The sequence below is a fragment of the Lissotriton vulgaris genome, chromosome 1_1 (genome assembly GCF_964263255.1).
Source record: "Lissotriton vulgaris chromosome 1_1, aLisVul1.2, whole genome shotgun sequence".
In the NCBI taxonomy this organism is placed as follows: Eukaryota; Metazoa; Chordata; class Amphibia; order Caudata; family Salamandridae; genus Lissotriton; species Lissotriton vulgaris.
The window spans coordinates 643045747-643068428 of record NC_141685.1 but is presented as its reverse complement, the minus strand read 5'-3'; the positions used below and the strand labels follow the sequence as shown (position 1 = coordinate 643068428).

Sequence of the window (22682 nt, the reverse complement as noted above, 5' to 3'; positions counted from 1 at the left end):
ACTATTGCAGGAAAGCAAAACACTGGTTACTTTTGAGGGCCACTGGTAAGTATTATGTGCCGCGGGGGGCAGTACCATAAGGAATCCTGCAATATCAACTGCAAAATTATCAGTGTTCGACAAAACATCTGGCAGATATCTATTCAAATAAAGTAGTATAAACTGGTGAAATAAATTAACTATCTACAACTGTTCGGCAAAAGCCACACCCAGACATTCAGCTTTTCTTTTATTCTTAAAAAAATTGGTACATTCAACCTCCAGAAATATGGTTAATGCCCTCAAAATCAAAAAAGAAATACATTTCCTCCATAAATTTAGACACTGCCACTCAATTACATATGGGTGCTTAAGAGAACCTAAAAACTGAATGTTGTACTGCAAGTTGTCTGTTCTTTGTACTAAGTTGTATTTTGGATCATGTAACTTTATGAAGCAGCAGAAACATTTTTGTAATATGAAGCCCTGTGATATTTGTAGGTGAAGGGCTGAAGGCAAAATTGTACATAATCTCATTTTTTATAAAACAGCATGGACAGTTTGGTTGTCCAATGAAGGCAGCAAGGCAAAAAATATCTATTTTGGGACAGGACAGATGAAAAATAACAAAAAACACAAACACGGGGACAGTTCTGGAATTACTAAGGCTTCTCCAAGCAAGGATCAAAAATTTCCATTTAAAAGTATAGCTGCCTAATATAAGACCACTACATAGTACTCCACACAAATCCTTTTTCTCCTATAGAAACCCTTCTTCAAGCAGCTCAATCTAAGTGTACAACTAATTTTCTACGAACACAATGCAGGAAGACAGTCGCCACAAAATCCCAATATTTATACTAGTCTCTTTTGAATGCATATAACCAGAACGGAGATCCTGGTGTTCGGAACAGCAGAATTGAACCCACTACACTTCCTTTGGCCTCCTAGCCTACCAGCGGCCCACCCACCCCAGGAGAGGACCAGCAAGTGCACTGCTAGTTAGACACCATTCAAATGTCCCATTGAAAAGCACAATTTTAGAACACTCCTTTTCAGAGGCCTTCTTGCTCTTGCAAGGTTACACTTAAATACTACCTACTAGAATTACTACCCAAATATGGTCTTCCAAGATCACTTTGATTGAAAGGATAAACAATGCCATTATGTCCACACCTTTCCTCCAAGTGAATCATACACTTCACGCCCAATCTGAAATAGAGAATGATTAACTCCACTAGGACCCTAATCATGAAGTTTTTATTGAAGTCTATTCTTACATAGAAATGAAATGGGTAAACAGCAGACGTGTAAAAGACAAAAAAAATGCTGTTAGCCAAAGGGGCTGCTGATAAGAGTGCTTCGTTGACCCCTGCCAACTCCCAAGTTTTCATTTTAGTGAGGGAGAAATGTCAGTCTGTTTCTGGTGTTAACATCCAACCGTCGGTAAAGAACAGAAGGATCAGCACAGATACACATTTTGCCATTGAATTCTGGTCGGTCTACTCAGCTATTTAATCCTTCCGATGTCGGCAAGACAGCACTATTAAGTTACATACCAATTAACATCTATAATGCAGCATAACGATGCGTGAAAGAGAGACCATGTGCTTTACAAATAAGCACTACGTTTAGCTATTTTTTTACCCGAGTGATATTAATTATTTTGGCTAGTGTTAAAAGTTCACTAAATCCGTAAGTGTAATACGAGAAGATAAAAGAGGTGTTGGGACTGTAATGTCCCCTGCGTGGTATGCAGGCGTGTACTCTTGCCCTGAGAGCCTGAATGCATCTGTATCTTGCATACTGCCTTATATTTTTAGGCCTGGCATCGAAAATATCTAGCGTGTCTGCAGAAACCTAGGTCTGCCCCTCACAATGTGGTCCAGGACCAGTTCCGCGACCTGGAGGAGCACACCAAGCGCACCCTCAGAACGGACAGAGCTCTACGCTGCCCATCTTTGGATTGGATTAGCACATAAGGTGGTGGTGGCTGCATACCGTGTTTTGGGATCTCTAATTCATACTAAGCTCTTCATCTGTCAGCGAGTGTGTAGCCTACTGGCCCCTCCTATGTAAAGATTCACTGCTACGTGAAAACTCAAGAATCTTGTGCGGATTTCCTGTGTACATGTCAACTGCATGTTTGAGTGTCTGTACAGCACATGCATAGTAGAAGGACTGCGAGTATATGAGTCAGAGTTAATAAACCAGAGGAGACCCATTTTTGAATGTGCCTGTATTACAGTGGCGCAAGATCAAGGGTAAGGGCACTTTCCCAAACAGTGGAAGGGTATTGCCTACATTCCTGTGCCTGGAGGATGGAGATAGACACTGTAGAGCAGATGATGGAGATAGGGGCACCTTAAAATGTAATGAAGGCTTGGTTAGCAAGGGACTGATGTTTCGCTTCCCTAAGCATTGTCCTGGTAAATGTTAGGGTGTGAAGGGTGGTACTGAAGTTTCTGTAATGAAAGTAGGGATCTTTCTATGTTCGGCCTGGCCTTTGGTAGCGCCTAGATCACTACTCCATAGAAGCTAACGACACCCAGGTGTGGAAACAACTTCACTTTGCATATGTTGTGTGTAAAAAAGAACCCCAATTGTCTATAACTGACATGGGGTAAACATTAAGCAATCAGAAAAGTGGTCCAAAAAGGACTGAATTAAATGTACCGAAAGGGCTTTTCGTCCCCTCAATAACTAATATTTTTAATACAGGAACAGTACTGTTATGTCTGCCCAACAAGGGTGTATATTTTAAGCAAGTTAAATCGTCAACAAAGCCACTGAAAGTGTCGATTGCCAACTATTACTTATCATGTCAGACGGAGCAACGTGGTTGGTAATCACACAGCGCACTGAAAAGAGTAATAATAATGGAAGTAAAAGTCTTTGGCACACCAATTCAGCATATTAAGTTGCTTCTACAATAATATGACATCTGCCCATACGAATAAAAAGAAGAAACAAAAAAATGGGTCATGCAGAGCCGATGTTCCAAGAAGTGTGTTGTCTTGGGAGTAAGTACAAGCCTAGCAGTTACCCATATAGTGCTTAGCGTAGAAGTATGTCATAAGTGGGCAAGGAAAGATAGGACACATTTTGTTTATAACAATTCCAATTTTGCCAAGGCATTAGAGAATGCTATGGTAGTGGCATGAAACACAGAAGAGGTCATGTGGATTGTTAGGTCTGCAAATAAGAATGTAATATACTTTGTGTCTTTCCGATAAATGAAGTGATGTGTTCTGTAGCTCTAAATGAAGGTAAACATATGGTCCAAGGCAATATTTTTTTTGCTACCTACCAAAGAAGGTCTGAGCGGCCATGTAGAGTCTTTATCCCTCAGGACTCAAACTGCAGATAGGATTCAGACTGGTTTCCAATAACCAGAAAATGGATTCTAAAATATACTAAGGTCCTTGCTTTTATGCTAGATGGAACTCAAGATTCATCTTCTTGAAGGGGACGAGCTTTTTTTTAGTTCATTTTGGCACGAGATACACAGTTTACTCCCACAATCACAAACTTTCCAAGCAAAAAGTATTTATGTTGCATGTGTAATACATACAAGGTTTCATAAAGAAGCCCTCTTTTTTTATTAGTACAACTTATATCTGATGCCCTTGGACTCCAACCTCCACTGCAAAGAAACAACTGTTATGATTAGACTTCTTCACAAAGATGCAGACCTCCTGGCCATGAATATGTATTACCACTCCCGAAACCTCTAGAGCCTTAGCACAAAACACCAGCATTGCATGCCCTTTATTTTATGGACACTCAAATTATTTAAATAAGCCAGCATAGGCCACTAGCAGCACTGCACCAATCGGAGTTAGAATACACGCAACGGGAAGTGTACGGATTCACCATACGTGTCGGCCTGTTGCTATGTTTCAGACATACCCATGCAGTTTGAACTATGCGAATAAGGCCTTCGAGGATCGAGCCCACGAGAAGACGTTAGAGCGCGCTTGCCCCTCTAGCTACAGTGCAACAGAGACCAGTTTTGGATCGGTACACCTCACCAACGACGTGCTGTCAATTGCATCCAAGGTGTAGGGCAGTAACATTCAAAATCTTGTGCGTACAAGACACTCTTCGGTTGGCATCTACAGTTTCTTTAGTGCCAAGCTTTGTCTGTCGGGGCACTATATCAAGTCCTGCAGGAGTCATATCGCTCAGGGAAGCATTTTTTTAGGAAGGGGTGTTGGGAGGTAAGCTAAGCCCCACAGAAACTACAGAATGACCACCATCTCTGCCAGTCTGCCAGCCCACTACCGACAGTGACAGAGGCACAGATGGAAATGTGTGACCTAAAAGATCAGAGGGAGTGAAGTTAAAAGAACCTCAATAGGTGAGGGAGAGAACCACACAGTGGTCCTTATGTCTTGTACCACTAGCTATATCTCAATACCAACCCCCTGCTACTTTCTTCTTATCCGATTGTTACATTCGTTGTACACCTATATTTGCTTATTTTCGGTTTGTGAAATGCTGAAAAGTCGAGAGCAATGATCAAGGGATCTAAAGAGTCCAAGTAATACATTGGAGAGACCCAGAATGCAGAACGGAGGGACTGAGCAATGTCGCCAACATTGGGCTTTAGTGTACCAGCCTGCAGAATCTTTCCATTAAAACAGGATTGTGTGCAAGAGAAAGCTTTACTTTGCCATCTTCAATCCTCTGTGAAACACTCAGGCACCGTTGGGTTCTTTCTGCGCTATATAAAAATGTAAATGAATATACCAGCAGCACTTAGCCGCATAGGGTTAGAATGTCCCTCTTATTAATACTGCTGCCACAGGAGGGGACCGTTGTCACATTCAACCGACTTCTAGGAATTATTGCAGATTTTTTACCACAATCTCTGCTTATACTTAAGCAGCTTCCACCTTCCTTTACTCGAGGAATTTCACATCCTACTCTGTGCTACTGCCGGCACAGCAAGGGCTGCAGACTGTTCAGGAGCCTCTAAAGTGTTCCAAGATATCAGTTTGTATGACAGAATCAGCCATCACTATCTCATATTGAGAATAACACATTGCAAGAGAAACCATAACTTTCTTATTGCACATACAACACATGGCCATGTTCTGCAAAAGCTTCATTATCACAGAAGGAAAAACAGCTCTATCTAGTTTCGACTGCCCACCCTGCCTCATAGGGTCTCTTGGCCATCAAGCCTTGCTGGGTTGCTTGTATGCCACATTCCCATTTTCATCACACCAGAAGGGCTCTTTTCTATTATGACCACTCCAGCTAAAAGTCTTTTGGTTTGCAGTTTAATCGATTTCGGTCAACAAGTCACTATGCCTGTATTCTTTAGGTCTTGCTTACCAGATAGCAGTTGCTGTCTGTTGGTAGAAAAACACATTGTTCGCTTTACCGTCACTCTCATTTGCTTGCTTTTCAGTCGTTCTATTGTGTGGGCTTTACTTCCTCTTCTTGTGTTTGTCCTTCCTTTTTAACATGGGTGCATTACTTGCATATTTCACTGCTTGCTTTTAAAGCACTTCTGGTTTCTTTTGGGTTAATTGTTCCCTGAAAGTACATGTGTATCCCAGATGTCTCTGGTGTACTTCTCTGCCCTGTACTCCGTGTTGTTCGGTGTCACCCATGTACTCCCAATAGCCCCCTCCACGTTGCCCGACATTGCTTTATTGCCCATTATGCTTGCACCCACCTGCTTCACGTTGCCCTCTTGCCCGTTACTTCTCCTCACACCTGTGTTGCTTCTGTCCCCCACTCTCCCTGCTGCTTTTCCCACCCATGCCTTCTGTGTTATTTACCCCACTCACATCCTTTGTAATGTTTTTCCACCCATGTTCTTTGCGATTCTTACCCGCACCTGTGAACTCCATGTTGCTCCTCAAACTGCATTTATAAAAAAAAATTAAAAAGTTGTACAACTTTTTTTTTTTAGAATACATTTACCGATCTGACTTGGTAAATATATAAATCAGCACTCGCGTCATTTTGTAGGTGTGTGTCTCTACAAAATAACATGGCTGTCACGTTAAAGCACTTTTTTTGTTTTCTTTAGCCATGCTACACACCATCAGGGATGCTGTACACAATAGATAAAAAAACATTGGTAAAATCAATAGGTCACCAAGGCCAAAACAACTGGCTTTATTAGTGCTTGTTTAAAGTATGGAACCGTTCACTGAGAAATTATGCACCACTTTGCATAATAGAATCCTGTAACAATAAGAAAGAACTTGGGCAGTGACACATTTAAATAGTCCTGCCCAATGCCCCACCAAAGGGTGAGAGGTGCATATAGACAGCGAATATATTTAACTGTGTAATCACTAGTTTGAGAGTTTGCACAGTCGCTGGCCTGGTTTTCGACAAGCTTTGTTTCTACTCCTAGATATTAGGAATTGGACTACTTACCAAAATGCTGTTGAAATTTGCATAATGCAGAATGAAGAAATCTACAGCTGTTAAAAGGATATAAAGATGCCTGCTTGACTGGAGTCCTGAAATTGGTGCTGTTGAACATTCCTTCCTAAATTGCATGTACTAGCATACAAAAGCAGTTTGCAAAAGCTCTCAGAAAACATGCCCTTTGCAGGTTAGTCCCACCACGCAGTGCGAAGAAGTTCATGGTAATAATATACCCCATTTCCAAACGCAGGCTTGAAAACACTGAACAAAAAAGCAACAGGGACCGAAACAAAAGAAAAGGTGTTCTATTATTTAGGGGATTGTGAGATTTTTGGCGATTCAGGAGTATGACATTAATACAGACATATAAACGGTATTTAAAATGGAGTATAATAAAAAAAGAAAAAATACATTAAAAAAACATGAATTGCTTCTCAATTGCCTTTCTACAATCCGAGTACATCTTAGAAAAGAAACAAATCTATATATCAAGGGAATATTTGAGACCTAACCTTAAACTCAGTCTTCGGAAATATTTTATGCCATTCTTTGGTGATTTAATTGCCTTTTTGTAGAGGTAGGATGCAGGCCAAAACAAGATGCATGCATCTCTCAAAAATAGCTGTCATTAAAGTCCGAATCTTACTGGCACACTGTCAAGGAATGATAGGGTGGGGTGTGAAATGAACTTTCTTTGGCTGAGTAAGCACGATTGACAGCCAACCGTCTAGACTCGTGGAGCCAAAGGCACAAACCGGCTCCTAGCTGAAGATTATTTATGGACTCATAGGCAAGAGTAAGGTCATTTCTAAAAGAACTTGGTCTTTGCGGCATCCCCCCCACACCTACAGGTATTGAGTCAAGAGATCGGTGAAAGTGATAGCCTCAAACTTCACTGTGTTCCACACAGATCACAGACAACTCTATAAAAACTTGAGGAAATGTCACTCCATACTTTGTTTTAGACAGGAGCGGGTCATCACAGAACCTTCTACAATGAGCTTAGTTAAAATGGTGCCAACTTACCATCCAATAGGAGCCTGGATGGCTACAGCTCAAGCTCGAGACATCAACTGATAAAGTTGTTTCTATCTGGGATGTGAAACGAACGCAATCCTGGACCAGCGACTAAACAAAGACTCCTTGTTACTTCTTCCACTGCACTCTTACCCAGTCCTTACCCTTAATGTCTGGCAGCTCGAAGCTTTCCTTCCAATGGACCCAAGAATTAGTGTCTGTATCCGCAAGAGCCCAGACACCTGTGAGCAGCAGTTCCTTTTAATACCTCTACCACTAGACGTGCGGTTACATTACTACATCATTTTACGCGCTCTCCGAAAACCTGTGGAGATATTTTTTCTCATATCAGTAACTGCTGGACTGACAGTACACTTTCAGCTGAAAAAGGCACAGGTGAGACAAGTCTATCAGAGCATGATGGCCCCTGCTAACGACAGGCGCAAAAATCCAGGCCATTCCTTTTTTTTTCTCTAGATGACGAGGGACAAAAATAAATGCAGTCATATTTACTCATGTAGAGCCAGATTTATAGAAATGCAATGATTGCGTCGCCAAATAAACACCTGCAGTCGAGTCGGGTCCTTTGAGGTATCTCGACGAACACCTGGGCAAGATGTTTACTCAAAATTGTAAACTGAATGCGAGGAGGGATAATTAGCAAATAAAACCTTCGCTGGAACCGGTTCACTAGCGCCCTCCGAGATGGAGAACCAAGCTGGCACCGGGCGGAGGAACTGCAGGAAATGATGATTCCAATTTACACATCGGCACAACATTCTGCCTGCCTGTCAACGGGAAACCATTTCATATGCAGTGATAAAACAGATCTCTGAGAACGACTCGGAGCAAAAAGTGCTGACAATAGTCTGGATGCAGACTTTCACATCAGCGCCTTCCGCAACTCCCTGTATCAACTGCAACGCGACGCAAGCTCGTGTTGTGATATGTGCCTGCCTTCTTACTTCGGTTCTTGTTGGAGTGACAGTCTTTCACGGGCAACACACTTCCTTTCGAACTAACAGGCTACCTAGATCTATTAGATTATTTATGATATCAAAGATATTTAATAGAATGTTTAGTTATTTATACATGCTTCAGCTGTTTCTAAGCGTTGCAAACTGTACTCGATTTACTGACCCCAGAAGGAGGGAGGGATGGATGGATGGTAGTGGAGTAAGCCTTAGCAAGTATGTTTTAGTGATAACTGTTCAACTCATTAAAACACTCTGCTTTGAAAAAAAATGCTACAAAAGCGGTTCCACAGAGAAATGCTTCAGTCTAATAATTTAGGTGCAGGGGGAATTTGGAGAAAAAATGCAACCTTAAAAACGAAATGCACCTGCTATCATTTCGCATTAAAACTGCATGCAAGAGCATAGTGCACATACAAAAGTCACACAAGCTACTGAAAAGACACCGACAAAATACCGATCAGAGGACAACATTTCTCGCAGGCTCAGTTTTACTATTCTCGGGAGATATATTCTGCTTGACATAATCTTTCCCTGGTTGAAAATCTGGCAAAAATATTCACTGACAGCATACAGTTCTAAAAAGAAAAAATAGAAAAAAATGTCTGCAAACGTGAAATCTTGAGGTTGGTACCACTTAAATAAAAAATAAAAAAACATTGGCAATCATTCTTGCTCACCTTTACATACAAGCACTACTAATTTGCATTGCCGATGCTGGTTTCTAGTATTTTTCAATGCCCGACACCATCGAGGTTGTGTCATCCACTTTTCTGCTGTAGCTCTTCTAGTGACCACTAGGTGGTAATAAAATGATGCAAACCGGTGTTTAAACGTGTCAGTTTGCAATGCTGCTTTCGGGGCAGGACAAATGACAAATCCACTGTTGGCAAAACTAAAAGCTCAGAACACGGAATATGGTGCCAGAAATTAGAGCAGGGCTCCAGAGAAGGACCTGAAGGCCACCCAACGTCAAGCACGGATTGGTTCTTTGGAGTAGGATACACAAATCGGTCAGAGACAGGCAGCTGATGCAGTCTGCTGCAGTAAGACCTAAACAATTGGCCAGACTTGGTTTAGTCTATAGAAGTGAACTGATGACGGTCTTAATTATTCTGTCCGAGGCAGGCAAAGTCGCTTCACTTAAATGCATCAAAGGTGCTTGCAAGAACAACAGTGACGTCGTCAACAAGGTACCCGCGTGGTACATAAAAAAACAAAGGTGAAAGATCAGCCTCGGAAGCTATAAAAGCCTGGGCAACGGTCACAACGTAAGTGCCATTCCGAAGCAAAGATGATCAGTTACAGTTTAAATTGATAACTGAAGATAATTCCATGACTTGCAGCAAAGTAGGCGGGCAGGATCTTTCTCCTGTCACAGTTCTGATATGTAAACGCGGAGTACCTTTGAAGTGGTCATACATTCAAGACACTATAGATCGAGATAAAAAGGTTAGCACTTCTATGGCATTGGTGCTGTCCCAGATAAAAATAATAATTCTAGAAGCCCAATTGTGATTGCCACTCATTTGACAAATCCAACCCCCCCCACCCCCCGTCCTCGCCCCCCCCCCATCCACCCAATTCCCTAGAAAACTGTCATTTGAAGTCTGTAAGAAGAAAATCAGGTTACAACTATGGAAAATCAAATTGTTCAAGGTAAAGAACTCATCACCAACTGGCCAAAGTCTTCTGTAGCCACCAACAGGGTACAGGTTAACTACACCCAAGTTAAAACACTGCATTTAGCAGGTAGATGACACAAACCATGCATGTATGCCAGCTGAACACATTTTTAAATCCTCAGGAGTTATTTGCTTAATGCGGTCTTGATGTTTCAACGACTTACTGACCTACTTCCTTCTTTGTAACACTTCCAGCAGCACACACTGAATCAAACAGGTCACTAAACTATGCTACAGGCATCTAGCAAAATACACACTAATTGGAAACTACCACTATTCCTATCAAAGCTTTAAAAGAGTAACAGCAAACTTGTTTATTGTTAAAGTAAAAATGCTGCATAAAAGTAGCAGATAGACTTTATTTACAACCAACTCTTATGAACGTTTCTAATCCTGAAATCCTAAAATGTTTATTCATTTAGGTCGTGGGGTGCATAAACGTCCAAGACGGGGGTTACGTTTATAAAAATAAACAATTCTGATTAATTTGGCAGCTTAAATAAAATTTACTTCACACAGCTGTTTCTTGAAAAAGCACAAGACCTTGCTGTTGCTCAACACTTACCAATGCTTTCAAAGCACACTGACATTTGTCTTAATATTTCGCACTTTGTTTTGAATAGCCGTAAAGGCACATTTGCTAGAGCATGGCATTTCATTCACACCTTGGCTAAGTCATTAGCCACTTTTAAGTAATGGCACTGAATATCTGTCAATTAATTTCAGAAGAAACGCCTTAGCTGCACAGCTTGAATCTCAATTAAAAATTACGGTATCACTAATCTGATTGTAAATGTCACCGGGGCTAAGCATGGAAAGGCAGTAAGGGAGAGCGGGTGGTGTTCAAGCCGACACCATCCATTTGCTTAAACTATACAAACACTCGACATGATTAGCTAGTTTTCCTTCATGTTAAAGCTTCTGGGGAAAGAGGATGTGAAAAAAGCCAGCTATGTCACATTGAATGTAAACAGGTCACACAAGCCTTTGATGTAAAGCTTCTTGAAAATACACTGTTAAGCTGAGGTTTGTTCCATAGGCTTCTTCCAAAAAGTATTTTATAAGGCCACAGCATTGCTGGTTACCTATAGAGTAGGAAAGGGGGCTGGATGATAAACACTTGAGGCCACAATTAGGCAGGCTATACGTTTTATTATAACAAATAGATCTGGCAGTGCCAATGAACACATTAAATACGGATTCCAAATTGGGACTCTTGATATTATGCTCACCATGAATAAAGTGTGAGGAGTGGCGGCCAGTACAGATGAGAACAGTGAGGGAGGGTAGGGCTCAACAGACGACTGGTTCGTTCAAATTAAAATTAAGTTTAAAAAATAAAATAACACCACTTACCTTACGCTCACTGCATTCGCAATGTGGCGAGCGCAAGGTAAGTGGTTTCATTTTTTACTTTAATTTTAATTAACCCGTCCCCAGTCTAGTCCCCACCGCCCCCCACCCACCCTGCCCCACTGCGCTTACCTATGCCGGCTACAACTAAGTGTAAGGAAGTCTTTACTACGATCTCTGCAACGCCGGTTAAAAATCTCAGGAATAACTGGGTATAAACAGCAAGTTTGTGTGGGTTTTATGTTGTTGTGCACTGTGTATAGGGTGAAGATGAAAAGGGATAGGATGTAACCTTAGGGCAAGTACAAGGTCACTGAAATCCACCAGGTCCAAGTTCTTTTATCTGGACTAATTGATATCATCTAGGTAGAAGGGGTGTTACCAGTCAGTTCAACACAGTCATGTAATACAGTGCAGTTACTAAGCGTGTTGGTGGTTGAATGTCAGCAGCATTGAAGGTAGCGGACAGAGCCAGGAAGGTCAGACAGCATATACTGCTGCTGTCCGAGAGGAATGTGGTGTTGCCTAGGCCTGGAAGGTTTCTGGGAATGCTGCAGTGAAGCCTAAAGTCAGACTGGTCTTCATGTAGGAGGGTGCAGACTTTAATTTTTCTGGTGATTCCAGAAATGTTCTGCATTTAGCAGTATCTTGCATAACAAGATTAAATAGGATTGGTGTGTAAAAGGCCAAGTCATCTATATAAATTAGGTTGGGATGTTTTCAGTCTGTTACACATCGAACTAGGTTATCCTATTTTGAAAAATACGTTTTTTGGCTGTTACACAACTTGTATACAGAACAAAATTTACTTACAGAGGTACCTTTTTTGCAATATTATATCGAAAATCTCAAAATCCTAACTTTCTTACAGCTTGAAATGCTCCTATATTAAGGCTTTTGTATGTTTTCTAAATCTAATTGAAATGGAGTGCAAGTAATTGAAAAATCCGTGGACTGAATCCTCACCTTACCACACATTTTAAATCCGCTTCGCAAACGAAGGTGCATTCTTGCAAGACTAAAGTATTCTTACACAACTCAAAATAATTATCAAAGGCAACTAGCTGTAAAATTCAGTTATTCAGGCTTTAATTAGCTCTATCACCCTTACACTACAAAAGGTGACTTAACAGCTCTTTGCGGTTTCCCAAATGCAGAAATTTACTTTCCAGATAAAAACAATTTAAACAATGTCCAAAATGAACAAAGGGCAGCACAGGGCTCGGTGTACAGTCAATATCAAACGCACCGTGTCAGGAACATGTGAAAAAAAAATCTGTCCTGCTTGCTCATGAGGCCACAATCTTTGCCACAATAGAGAAGTCTTCTGAAAATGGTTTAGCAAAACATGCAAATCCCGAGGGCAGGAACCCATGTGATATGTTCCCGGTACACGCTCCTTCAAGTCTAGATGCACGCGGCAAACGAGCTTCAGTAAAAATGGATATATAGGTCGATAAAAGAGCAGCTATCCTGGGAGGAAAAACAATGGGAATAAGTAACGATTTTCCCGCTTGTGAGTGGAAAAGACATTTTGAGCGCATTAGCATTAAAATAATATTGATTGGCTCACCCTATAATTCAAACAGTGCTATTTAAGTGAATACATGAATGAAAACATTAGGTAAATCATCCAATATTAATTCTAAACTATAAAAGCCAGGCAGAGAGCTCCATCTTACTCAGACTGTTGGGAGCAGTGGCCAACACAAGGCTTGCTCATGCAAAACCGCTTTGCAATCCATTAAAAAAGGCAAAATAAGGGGCAACCACGTAATCGAACTATACTCTTCAATTCTATCAGCAGAAAGGCTTTGCCAATAAACCAAGTAGTGTTCTGGACGGATTTGGATCGAAATGAAGGACTAAACATGCGCAGAGAAAGTAGAGGTAATTCACCTATATTTCAGCAAACAGGGGTTTACTGTCGACATTAAAAGCATTCAACAGAAAAAAATCCGTGCTAGAAAAAAAAAACATTAAAATCAGTAAAAGCATTACTCACAACAGTTTACAAAGCCAGTCATTAAAAGCATTGGCAGATCCATAAGTTATGGCCTTGGCAAGTATGCATTTTTTTTACCTAAAATATGCACACGCAAAAAAACTGGGCAAACATGAAACATATAAAAAATAAAGGAGGGGTCTGTCAGCACAGAGAAACCAGACGTGGCACTGAAGTGCTCATTTTTAGGTAGCTGTGCACATTTGATCAGGCATACTGCAGTGATGAGAGCCAATGGATGAAGGGGGCTGATCCATGGTCCCAATGCTGTGTGCTATGGTGAATGTAAAACGTGTATCTGAATGGAGGAAGAAGTCTAAATGAAAGCCTCTGTAAATGTACATGTATGCGATTGTAGTAAGACTTTGTGGACAACATGAGGCAGCCCAAAAAAAGTAAAGAGGTCTACAGGCCATGCATTAAATTAAAAAAAAAAACGGTTTTAATTTTTAGGTACCAAACCGTAAAGTCTATATACAGAGTTGTGTTGCCCACGTTCGCGGTCCCACCCTAGCTTTGTAAAGCACTATTCAGGAGCCAGTCGCCTACATCAGATAATCAAGTATAAAGCGTGAACGCAGTTTTACCTTCAGTGCACTGTATGAAGCAGACTGCAAGAAACAGCCAGCGACTTCTCATTCTGGATCCAGACAACACCATCATTGATCCCTCTCTGGGTGTTGCTGTTGTATTCCTTAATGGGCCCGGTCACACATCCCCCAGTTCATCGACACCAGCGGCCCGCATCACGGAGCGTCATTCCTGGAAGAAAGAGGCACATATCTCAGCGACAGGCGACTGAACAGCGCAGGCAACAACAAGCGGCACATTTCACCTCACACGAGGAATTTAGGGCCAAACTTCCAAGAGAATTTGGAGACATTCAGCAGAAACATGATCCTTTTTTTAAGTGCCTATATTACATGCCATTAGTTAACACATAATAACCTTTCAGCTGGCTCGCACGAGACAGTCCGCAGTCCTTTAAGCAAAATGGCTTCCATTTTCACTAACAGAACTTGCATTGGTGCGAGAAGTACTCCAGCAATCGACAGCTTCATGTCAAATTTTTATTTTTTGTGAATGAACAAAAAAAATCAACCACTCACACATGTCCAAGAACCACCAAGCAGGCCAGAAAATTGGAGTTAATGCACGCTTGTAGATGGTTACAAATAATAGTGTCCTTCAATAAATTCGTGTAACTACCAGTGAAAGAGAGAAGTGTGTGTGTGTGTGTGAGAGAGAGAGCGAGAGAGAGAAAGCAGAACAGGGTCGAACACTAGTAAGTAACACAGTAAACATTTTTTTCAGAAGTCACCCAAGCCAGTTGGTATTAAAAACATTTTTTTTTTTTTTAACTGGACCAGGAAGGCCAAAGAGGGATTTAAAGAATAGCAGAAGATGATCTTGGAAGCTACACTAGGCGCAAATGCTTGTAATGCACACTCCTCCTGCAAGTCATATGTGATTATACAAATCTTACACCTCGCCATAGTCACTGCTCAGAAACTATGCAGTGATTTGCCTGTCCAGGTCGGCTACTGATGGTAACAGACGGGAAGGAGCATCTGCCTGTGGTCATGAGATTTCCCAGTTTTGGAGAGAAAAAAATTCGAGACATCCTAGAATGCTGACATGTAGAAAGCCTGTTAATGCATCACTGCCTCTAAAACCCACTCAAGTCAAAGGATGAATTACTGGAATACATCTCTGCACTGCTCGGGAACTGACAGCCCCTCTCGTTAATAGATGGCTTCCAACATCACAGACTTCCAGCAAATAACCCCTTTACCTTAATTTTCTTGTGAGCGCTGAATATTACAAACATGCTTTGAATTTTTATTTATTTTACAAGGTAATCTGCATGACGCAAGGGCAACTCGCTTCATGAACAGTAGGCACATTTTTAACTTTGCTGAATATTTAGCAGGTAAAGGGGATCCAATGTAATCTCATGTATTACATTTTGTAGTAAAATATATTTTATATATACTGGCAAAAGTATTAGATTAAAAATATAAGAACTGATGTATCAAACAAATATGCCAAGGGTCAGTGTAATGAAATATTCCATTCACCATATATATCTACAATAAGGTCACAAAACTATGTGGGGTGCTGGCATCGTGCCTGTGGCTTATAGATTAAGAGTAAAATACCTGAACAGGCCAGGGCTGTAGTAAACCAGAAAGCATTTGTTGGAACCACCGATCCAAATACGGCCATTCTCTAAAGTCTACTTATGGCCTAGTCATCCAACCCTAGATTTGGTATTGTCAATCACATTGCCAGTAGCTATCTCTGACATGGCTCCAAAGCACAGTGAGACCAACCCCAATTTTGGTGCAAACTGGAGCTTGTATGTTTATTGTGCATGAGTGTGCTCAAAGTACAGAAATGTACAGTTAGATAGAGTTCCAGCCAAACATTGCAGATATCAACTTTACCACCACCAGTCTAACCAACCTCAGGAAAAGTCAAATACCAAAAAGAAACCCTCATTTATGACAAACACGGCCTCATATATGCTAACAGAACTTCTGCTTCTTCATGTTGATGATCGATGCACAAACACTGCAGTCTACACACAAGTAGGGCAAAAATGAGTCTAGTGTGGCAATAATCTGCCTTTCACAAATTAAGTACATTATTTTCAATTAGGTTCCAGGGGGCGTGGAAGATTATTGTGAGATGGCTGTGAAAATTGATCAGAACATTTTTAGAGTGAGATGCCAAATGGAGATGGCATTCAAGTCTTGGTTTAGGATCGCAACTGAACGAAAATGTATCATAATACTATCTCATCCACGCTACTCCGGTTGCAAAACAGCACCACAAGCTTTTTTTCAGCTTATACGAAACTTTGAACTAAAGTATACATGGACCTCCTTAATGCAGCTCCCCTCAAGCACAAAAGTCGCCAAATAAGCACGACTACAGATGAATAATATGTAAATTGGAGACTGGGTCAGAGAAAATATGCTTTGCATCTCTGGTTACTCTGCCTTAGTGAAGTTAAAACATTTAACCTCTTCACTGAAGTATTTACATTTATAAGCCTGCAAAGAGAATGTAGAGGGGATCCGAAGGGCTTCTGAAAGAAACCAACACCAGCTTGCTTGTTATGGGAGTTCCGGGTTTTTACCAATATATGCAAAGAGAAGGGAACGCCTGATCAGAGGGCAATCGTGGGGGCATCTCCCGAGGCACCCTTATTTGCAACAACGGGAATAGAAATAATAAAAAGTAAATATATATATATATATATATATTTTTTTTTTTAATTTTTTTTAATTTTTTTTTTTTTAAGCAAAGCCACTACCCAGCATCATTGTTATATGGAAGTTTCTGTACAGATCTCACTGGTGTACTTGACTGAGATCAAACATATCATTCACTTTGTGAAGAGATCACATCACTTGTGAACTTGAAGATGCTCTTGGAACAGGCCCTGCTTAGTTGCCTCCCGCTATATGCAAGTACCTGAGAAAAGGGCAGAGCTGGTCCTTACCAACATGCAGATTTTTTTTTAATGAAATTATTAGACACTCATAACTGTGCTTTGGAGGAGTTTCTACGAGTGCCGTAGGCTTGTTTGTTCTATATAAATTGCACACACATCCAGTTTGGTTAAGAGCTCTAGTATATAAAAGTAATTCATTAAATAAGTTAAGATTTTTAGGCCCAAAGAAGGGAAGCATTAACTTATCAGAAAACGTCCCTGGGTTAGGGCAACCCGAGGTCAAATTGGAAAGAAGACAGCCACAAGAAATAGGGTGTGCAATGCAGCAAAACAGCATCAGATATGTGGTGCAACAGGACTTCACCTTCCATTAAAAGATATATTTATAACAAAATAAGGAATATTCCCAAATGACACTATTATGACTAAATGCTCGTTTCCGTTCAGGGTTTAATGTACACAAATTCTTGCCAGAGACTGTACAATATATCCATAGCAAGGAAGAAAGTAAAGGTGGTGGGAGGAAGAGGTATTCTGTGAGTCAATTACACCTTTGATGGGCTGTAATATCTTAGTGTCATGTCGAGTAGCACCTTAAATATGCTGATCGCTTTGGACACCAGAGGCAGTGTCAGCGGCTGTTTACCATGGTCTTCATTAAACAGTCGCAGACTGCTGAAATGGCAAAACTAGGCATTCATTTTTTAAAGCTACACAGGTTAGATTTTCTGATCAAAAGAGAATAAAGAAATGCAAAATAGCTCTTTAACGGAGGAAACATGGCATCTGTAGAGGCGGCAAATAAAAAATAAATCTATCCCATGTAGGATAGTTCCTTTTTCAAAACCCGGGTTCTGGGACTCTCCTCGATGGAAAGTTGTTTTACAATATACAGGTCGAACAACCTGCAAGGACCAAGATTTTCACAGGAACAGTGAACTTAGTTAACTATTTTGACAATGATTTTTTTTCAGAAAAAGTATAGTGCCATAGTTTTGAGGTAGACAGTAAAAAAAAAAGAACAAAAAAAAGAAGGTGGGAAGAAAAAAAAATATAGCACAAACTGACATAGCTCTGGGAATATTTACTGCCAGCAAAGGTCCGGAGCAACAACATTTCTCAGCATGCTGTTTTCAATTTAGACCTCCATCTCCTCTCTCCGCCTTCCTTACCAACAGAGCCCAGACATGGCTCAGGCTTGTCACTTACGGCTGACAGGGATGTTCAGACAACCTTAAAAAACCTTGACTAGGTAACAACGATGTTGCAAGAAAATTGCTCGCAAAATACTTTTACAACTAAACTGAAGGAACTAAATATAGAGCAAGGTAAGAGTCATTAATGCTGGAATGGCTTTTGCGGATATATGTGCACACAAGCCAAGTTTGTCACTTACATTTCTCGAATGGAATCTTTTAACATACAGATTTAAACATTCTGCTACTAAAAGAATTCAGAAAAATAAAGTGCGTTTCCCTCGATGGCCGTGGAAGGAGTGGAGTTAAGATTAACATATGTAAGATCACAGACCAATTCATATGTAGAGAAATATGAAGCAAAATCAATAGCAGCAAAAGATGTAATCTTGGTTGTGTTTGACTCAGCACACTGAATTCCTAACTCATAATAAATCAATGGGCACTGGCCATTCACTGGATCAATACTGAGATTCTTTTGTTCTATACCACCACCACTAAAAGGGAATCTTGACCCAAGTCCTGTCACATAAAAGGTTATTATCGTCAGAGAAGAATTGAACTGCATGAAACTGGAAAACTGATCCATCATTAATTTACAATATAAACGTAAAATAAAGGCAGATGGTTGATGTTAGGAGAATGAGCCCACGGCAATTATAAGTTGGAAATGAGCGCAAAACAAAATCATTTTGATCTTATCCTCTTTGATGCTGAGGACGAGCTCAGCTCGTCATCAGCCACGCTAGTCGTGTGCGGATGATGAGCTGAGCTTGTCATGTAACGCAGCTTTTTTAAATTTGCCGCACACAGCGGGAAAAGCCGCCGCAGCGATGCGGTTAAGTGCTATAAAAAATATTGTTGCCAAACATAACTAGCATGCACTGGAGATCAATAGTATGAACAGAGTGAGACCAAAAAAAACAACCAACCATCCCAAAATACTGGACCTCTGCGGACCTCTAGGCAAGTCACGAAACTCCAACTATTCCCTTCCAGTCTCCGTGCCAACAGTTTCTGTATCCCCACTGTGGGCGTGCACAAGATGTTTTTGGTGCATAATTGATCAAATATGGTGTCAATTCGAATACCTAAATTCTCTATTGTGATTAATGGACATTAACTACGGTGAGAAAACAATTTGCTTAAAATCAATACCAGAAAATGTACTAATAAGCTTTGAGCCACACTTCACAGCAGAGATCTGTTTTGAGATTATTTCATATAAGTGATTTAGCAAATTCTTCCTTCAAATTTTTTTTAGTACGAACCACCGATAGCTGAATCAAAACTGCCATTTCTAAAGAGGTAACAGAGTAAGATTTAATGGAGATATGAACAGGCATAGATTCACAGCACAGACATTTTTGAGAATAGTGGAAAAATGAAGGTGTGGATTGACCCATTAGCAGAATAGAAACTGATCTGAGATTACCACATCAGATGGCTGAAGTTCGTAAATGCGCTAATCCATGTAAGACATAAAACTTTTTTTTATTAAAAAAATAAATAAAAGCACAGCGGAAGACAAGTGGTTATGTATAACTGCGCAAACTGCAACAGAATCAACACCCAGGGTGTTCTGTCCATCTCAAAAAGGATAAAGCCATGGATATGATACAAACATCCCACTGTAAACTTTACAGGGAAAGATTAGAACCCCAACACCATATAGAATGTATGCTGCGCCGATTAAAAGAAACCGTACTATAGAGAAGGCTTTTTTTATTTTAGATACCTACTACATTAGAGACTGTCATAACATTATAAACTAAGGTTTCCAGCAAACAGCTTCGCAGGCGGGGACAAATGTGTTAAAACAGTTCAAAGAGCGAAAAACATTATCGAAACGAAGAGGATCTGGAGATCCTTCTCTCATTTTATTTCTCATTTGGTACAGTTTCACAGAACAATACGAAAGGAAATGTATCATTATGATAACATTTAAAATAGCTATATCACAACATTTATTTATCACATCTGAATTACTATAGTACAATAGCTTCCTTTATAGTGCTCATCTGTTTAAAACACAAGAAAAATTGAAGCCTGGACAGAGCCTGCCAAATGTGTGCAAGCCCCATTATACCAGGAGCATATTTAAGCTTTATGTGTAGTCCTGTGTGTTTCTTCACTCAAGTAAGCAAGCACTGGCAAAGCCAACATTTCTTACCAACATTCGGCTTTCCCAATACGGAAATCAACAGCAAACATTTCGAAAAAGAGAAAAGAAAAGCGCACAACAATGTGCATGTGCACAAGCATCCCCACACGCATGAATGATTTCAGGCGTTACTTTGGCTAAGAGTGAGGAGGTATACACATTAATGAGCCATGATGCAACTGCCATTTTGTCTTTTTTTTAAATTTTATTTACTGTTCCACACATACACACACAAAATAGGAGGGCAGAGGAGCAACAGGAGAGTGGGGTGGATATGCGGGGTAAGGGAAGTAAGCACCGAAGGACTGATTAAATCAGCAGAGCAAAAAAAATAAAAATAAAAAAAAATAAAAAAAAGGTGGGAGTTTTAACTAAAAAGAATGAAAAAAAAACTGAATGGGAGGAGCCAGGGAAAACCTTAGAAGGGGCAACAGTGCCGATTATGTTATTTGGGCGTGTAATCGTCAAACAAAGGAGGCAGCAGGAACACCTGCACCACTATGGAGTGCTAGAAGGAAAAGATAAACATTGGCAAAGCAAAGAAGTCTCATTTTTGTGACCTACTGCCTTCACCAATGTTATTTAGCCATGCTGCAACAGCATCCCCGATACTATGCAGCATGGCCAACAAATAACAAATAAAATGTTTTGACATGGCTAGGAGGCATTAGGAATGCTGAGGCCACTTTATTTTTATTTACTGATATGAGATGGATCGGTAATGAAAAAGAACCTGTGAAAGCATTTCATTTTTTAAAGCAGTTGGTGGAAGCAGCATAGTGGAGAAGTCTGAAAGCAACACAGAGGCATGGAGAGAGAGAAGGTGGGCAAGAAAGGACAGAAGGCACACAGTGAAGCACGGGAATGATTAAACAGACAAAAGAGCTATAAGGAGCTGTAGGGGAGAAGCACATGGACAAGAAAGCAACACGGGGAGTACTGGGGGAGAAGCACATGGATAAGCTGGAGCGTGGCGAAAGGAAGATAAGTACACAAGTAAGTCACTTGATAAACACATGCACTCGTGTGGATCGTTTAATTTAAAAAAGACAAAAATTAGCAGTGAATAGTGAGCAGTGGACAACAAGTAATGCGTCCATGTTCCAGTCGAGGAACAAACAAGAAAAGGAAGGCAAGCATACACAATCTAACAAATAATAAGAAAGCAAATGAGTGACAATGAAGCCAACATTAGCTACACACTGTAAACGAAAATGTCTGACAACAGACCGTGCATACGATGTCTAGTTGGGTGAAGACCTAAAAAAGTAGTGCCCCAAATAAGCCCAGTGAAGACAACCAAACAAAATGGTGGTGAAGAAGCTATGTTCCAAGCAAGGGAGCAAACACAAGAGGAGGGAGGGAAATCATTGAATACAAGAAACTAAACAAGATTGACAAGAAAGCCAATCAATGATAATAATAGCTTGACCCAGAACACACTGTAAATATTGGTACTGCCCAAAACAGGTCTTTCTACAGAAACCTAAAGCTGTTTGTAGGGAAGACCTAATTAAGAGGGACCAACATGTGAGTAACAAATTATCTTTTGTTCCTCCGGATAGTAAACTCACTCACAACCTGAGTATCATACCAATCTACAGAATATAGAGGATATTATCCATTTGACTGGACCAAGGTTCAGAATGTGAGGTCAAGCTCGCATATAGTTATACTACACACAAATGTAGACATTATATAAGACCCACATAACTCATGTGTTAACATGCAGAAACTTCAGGACGGCAGATAAATTATGCCTTTCAGGTGCAAGAAGTTTTAAGATACACACTGCAGTTACATGAAAACTTGCTTAAAACAAGCACTGGCGTTGCCAATAGGTCTCGCAGTAGGAAAGTTGGAGCTATTACAATTGCAAATAACAATGCTTTTTATTTTTGTTTTAATTTTAAAAACATAAAGGGCTTTGTCATTTACAAAACCAATAGCTCCAACTTTCCTACTGCAAGACCTATTGGCAACGCCAGTGCTTGTTTCAATGTTCTGCATAACACGAGCCTCGCTGTATGTTAACATGATCCCTGTTTGTGCATTGAATCCATAATGGGAGAATAGGGCCTGAGGAGCAGACCAGCTTATTTCTAACAAGAGATGTTTAAAGTGGTGAAACGAATAAACTGTGTGCTCGATTGTCATGTTTTCTGAGGCTTGCATGAACAAACCTGAGAAGGAAAATTTGCATTGTCAGATTTTTTTTTTATAAACACAGCAGCTGAAATATGGCTCCAAGGGAAGATGAGCTTCCAAGTTTCATTGTCTAGGAAAGGGAGAGAAACGTAGCAGTAAGGTTCTGTGTACTTCCTGTGTTTTGAACTAGAAATACTGTTCACTGTCCTGTGTGAAGCAGCCCGACACGGAGCATGAGCTGACCCCCTCCCCGCTTCACAGTAAACCATGTATAGGAACAGTATATAAGGTTT

At 40.5% G+C, this 22682-nt stretch overlaps 1 protein-coding gene across 25 annotated transcripts in view; it reads right to left on the bottom strand.

Moving 5' to 3' along the window:
• ADGRL2 (adhesion G protein-coupled receptor L2) overlaps positions 1-22682 on the bottom strand; it is a 223147-nt gene that overhangs the window by 163114 nt on the left and 37351 nt on the right. For all 25 annotated transcript variants that reach the window (XR_015308306.1, XM_086954265.1, XM_086954279.1 and 22 more), the window contains exon 2: positions 14003-14177. Coding sequence is in view for 24 of the 25 variants with exons in the window: in XM_086954265.1 (XP_086810391.1) it covers positions 14003-14078 (76 nt within the window). In the remaining variant the exon portion in view is untranslated. The remainder of the gene's footprint in view (positions 1-14002; positions 14178-22682) is intronic.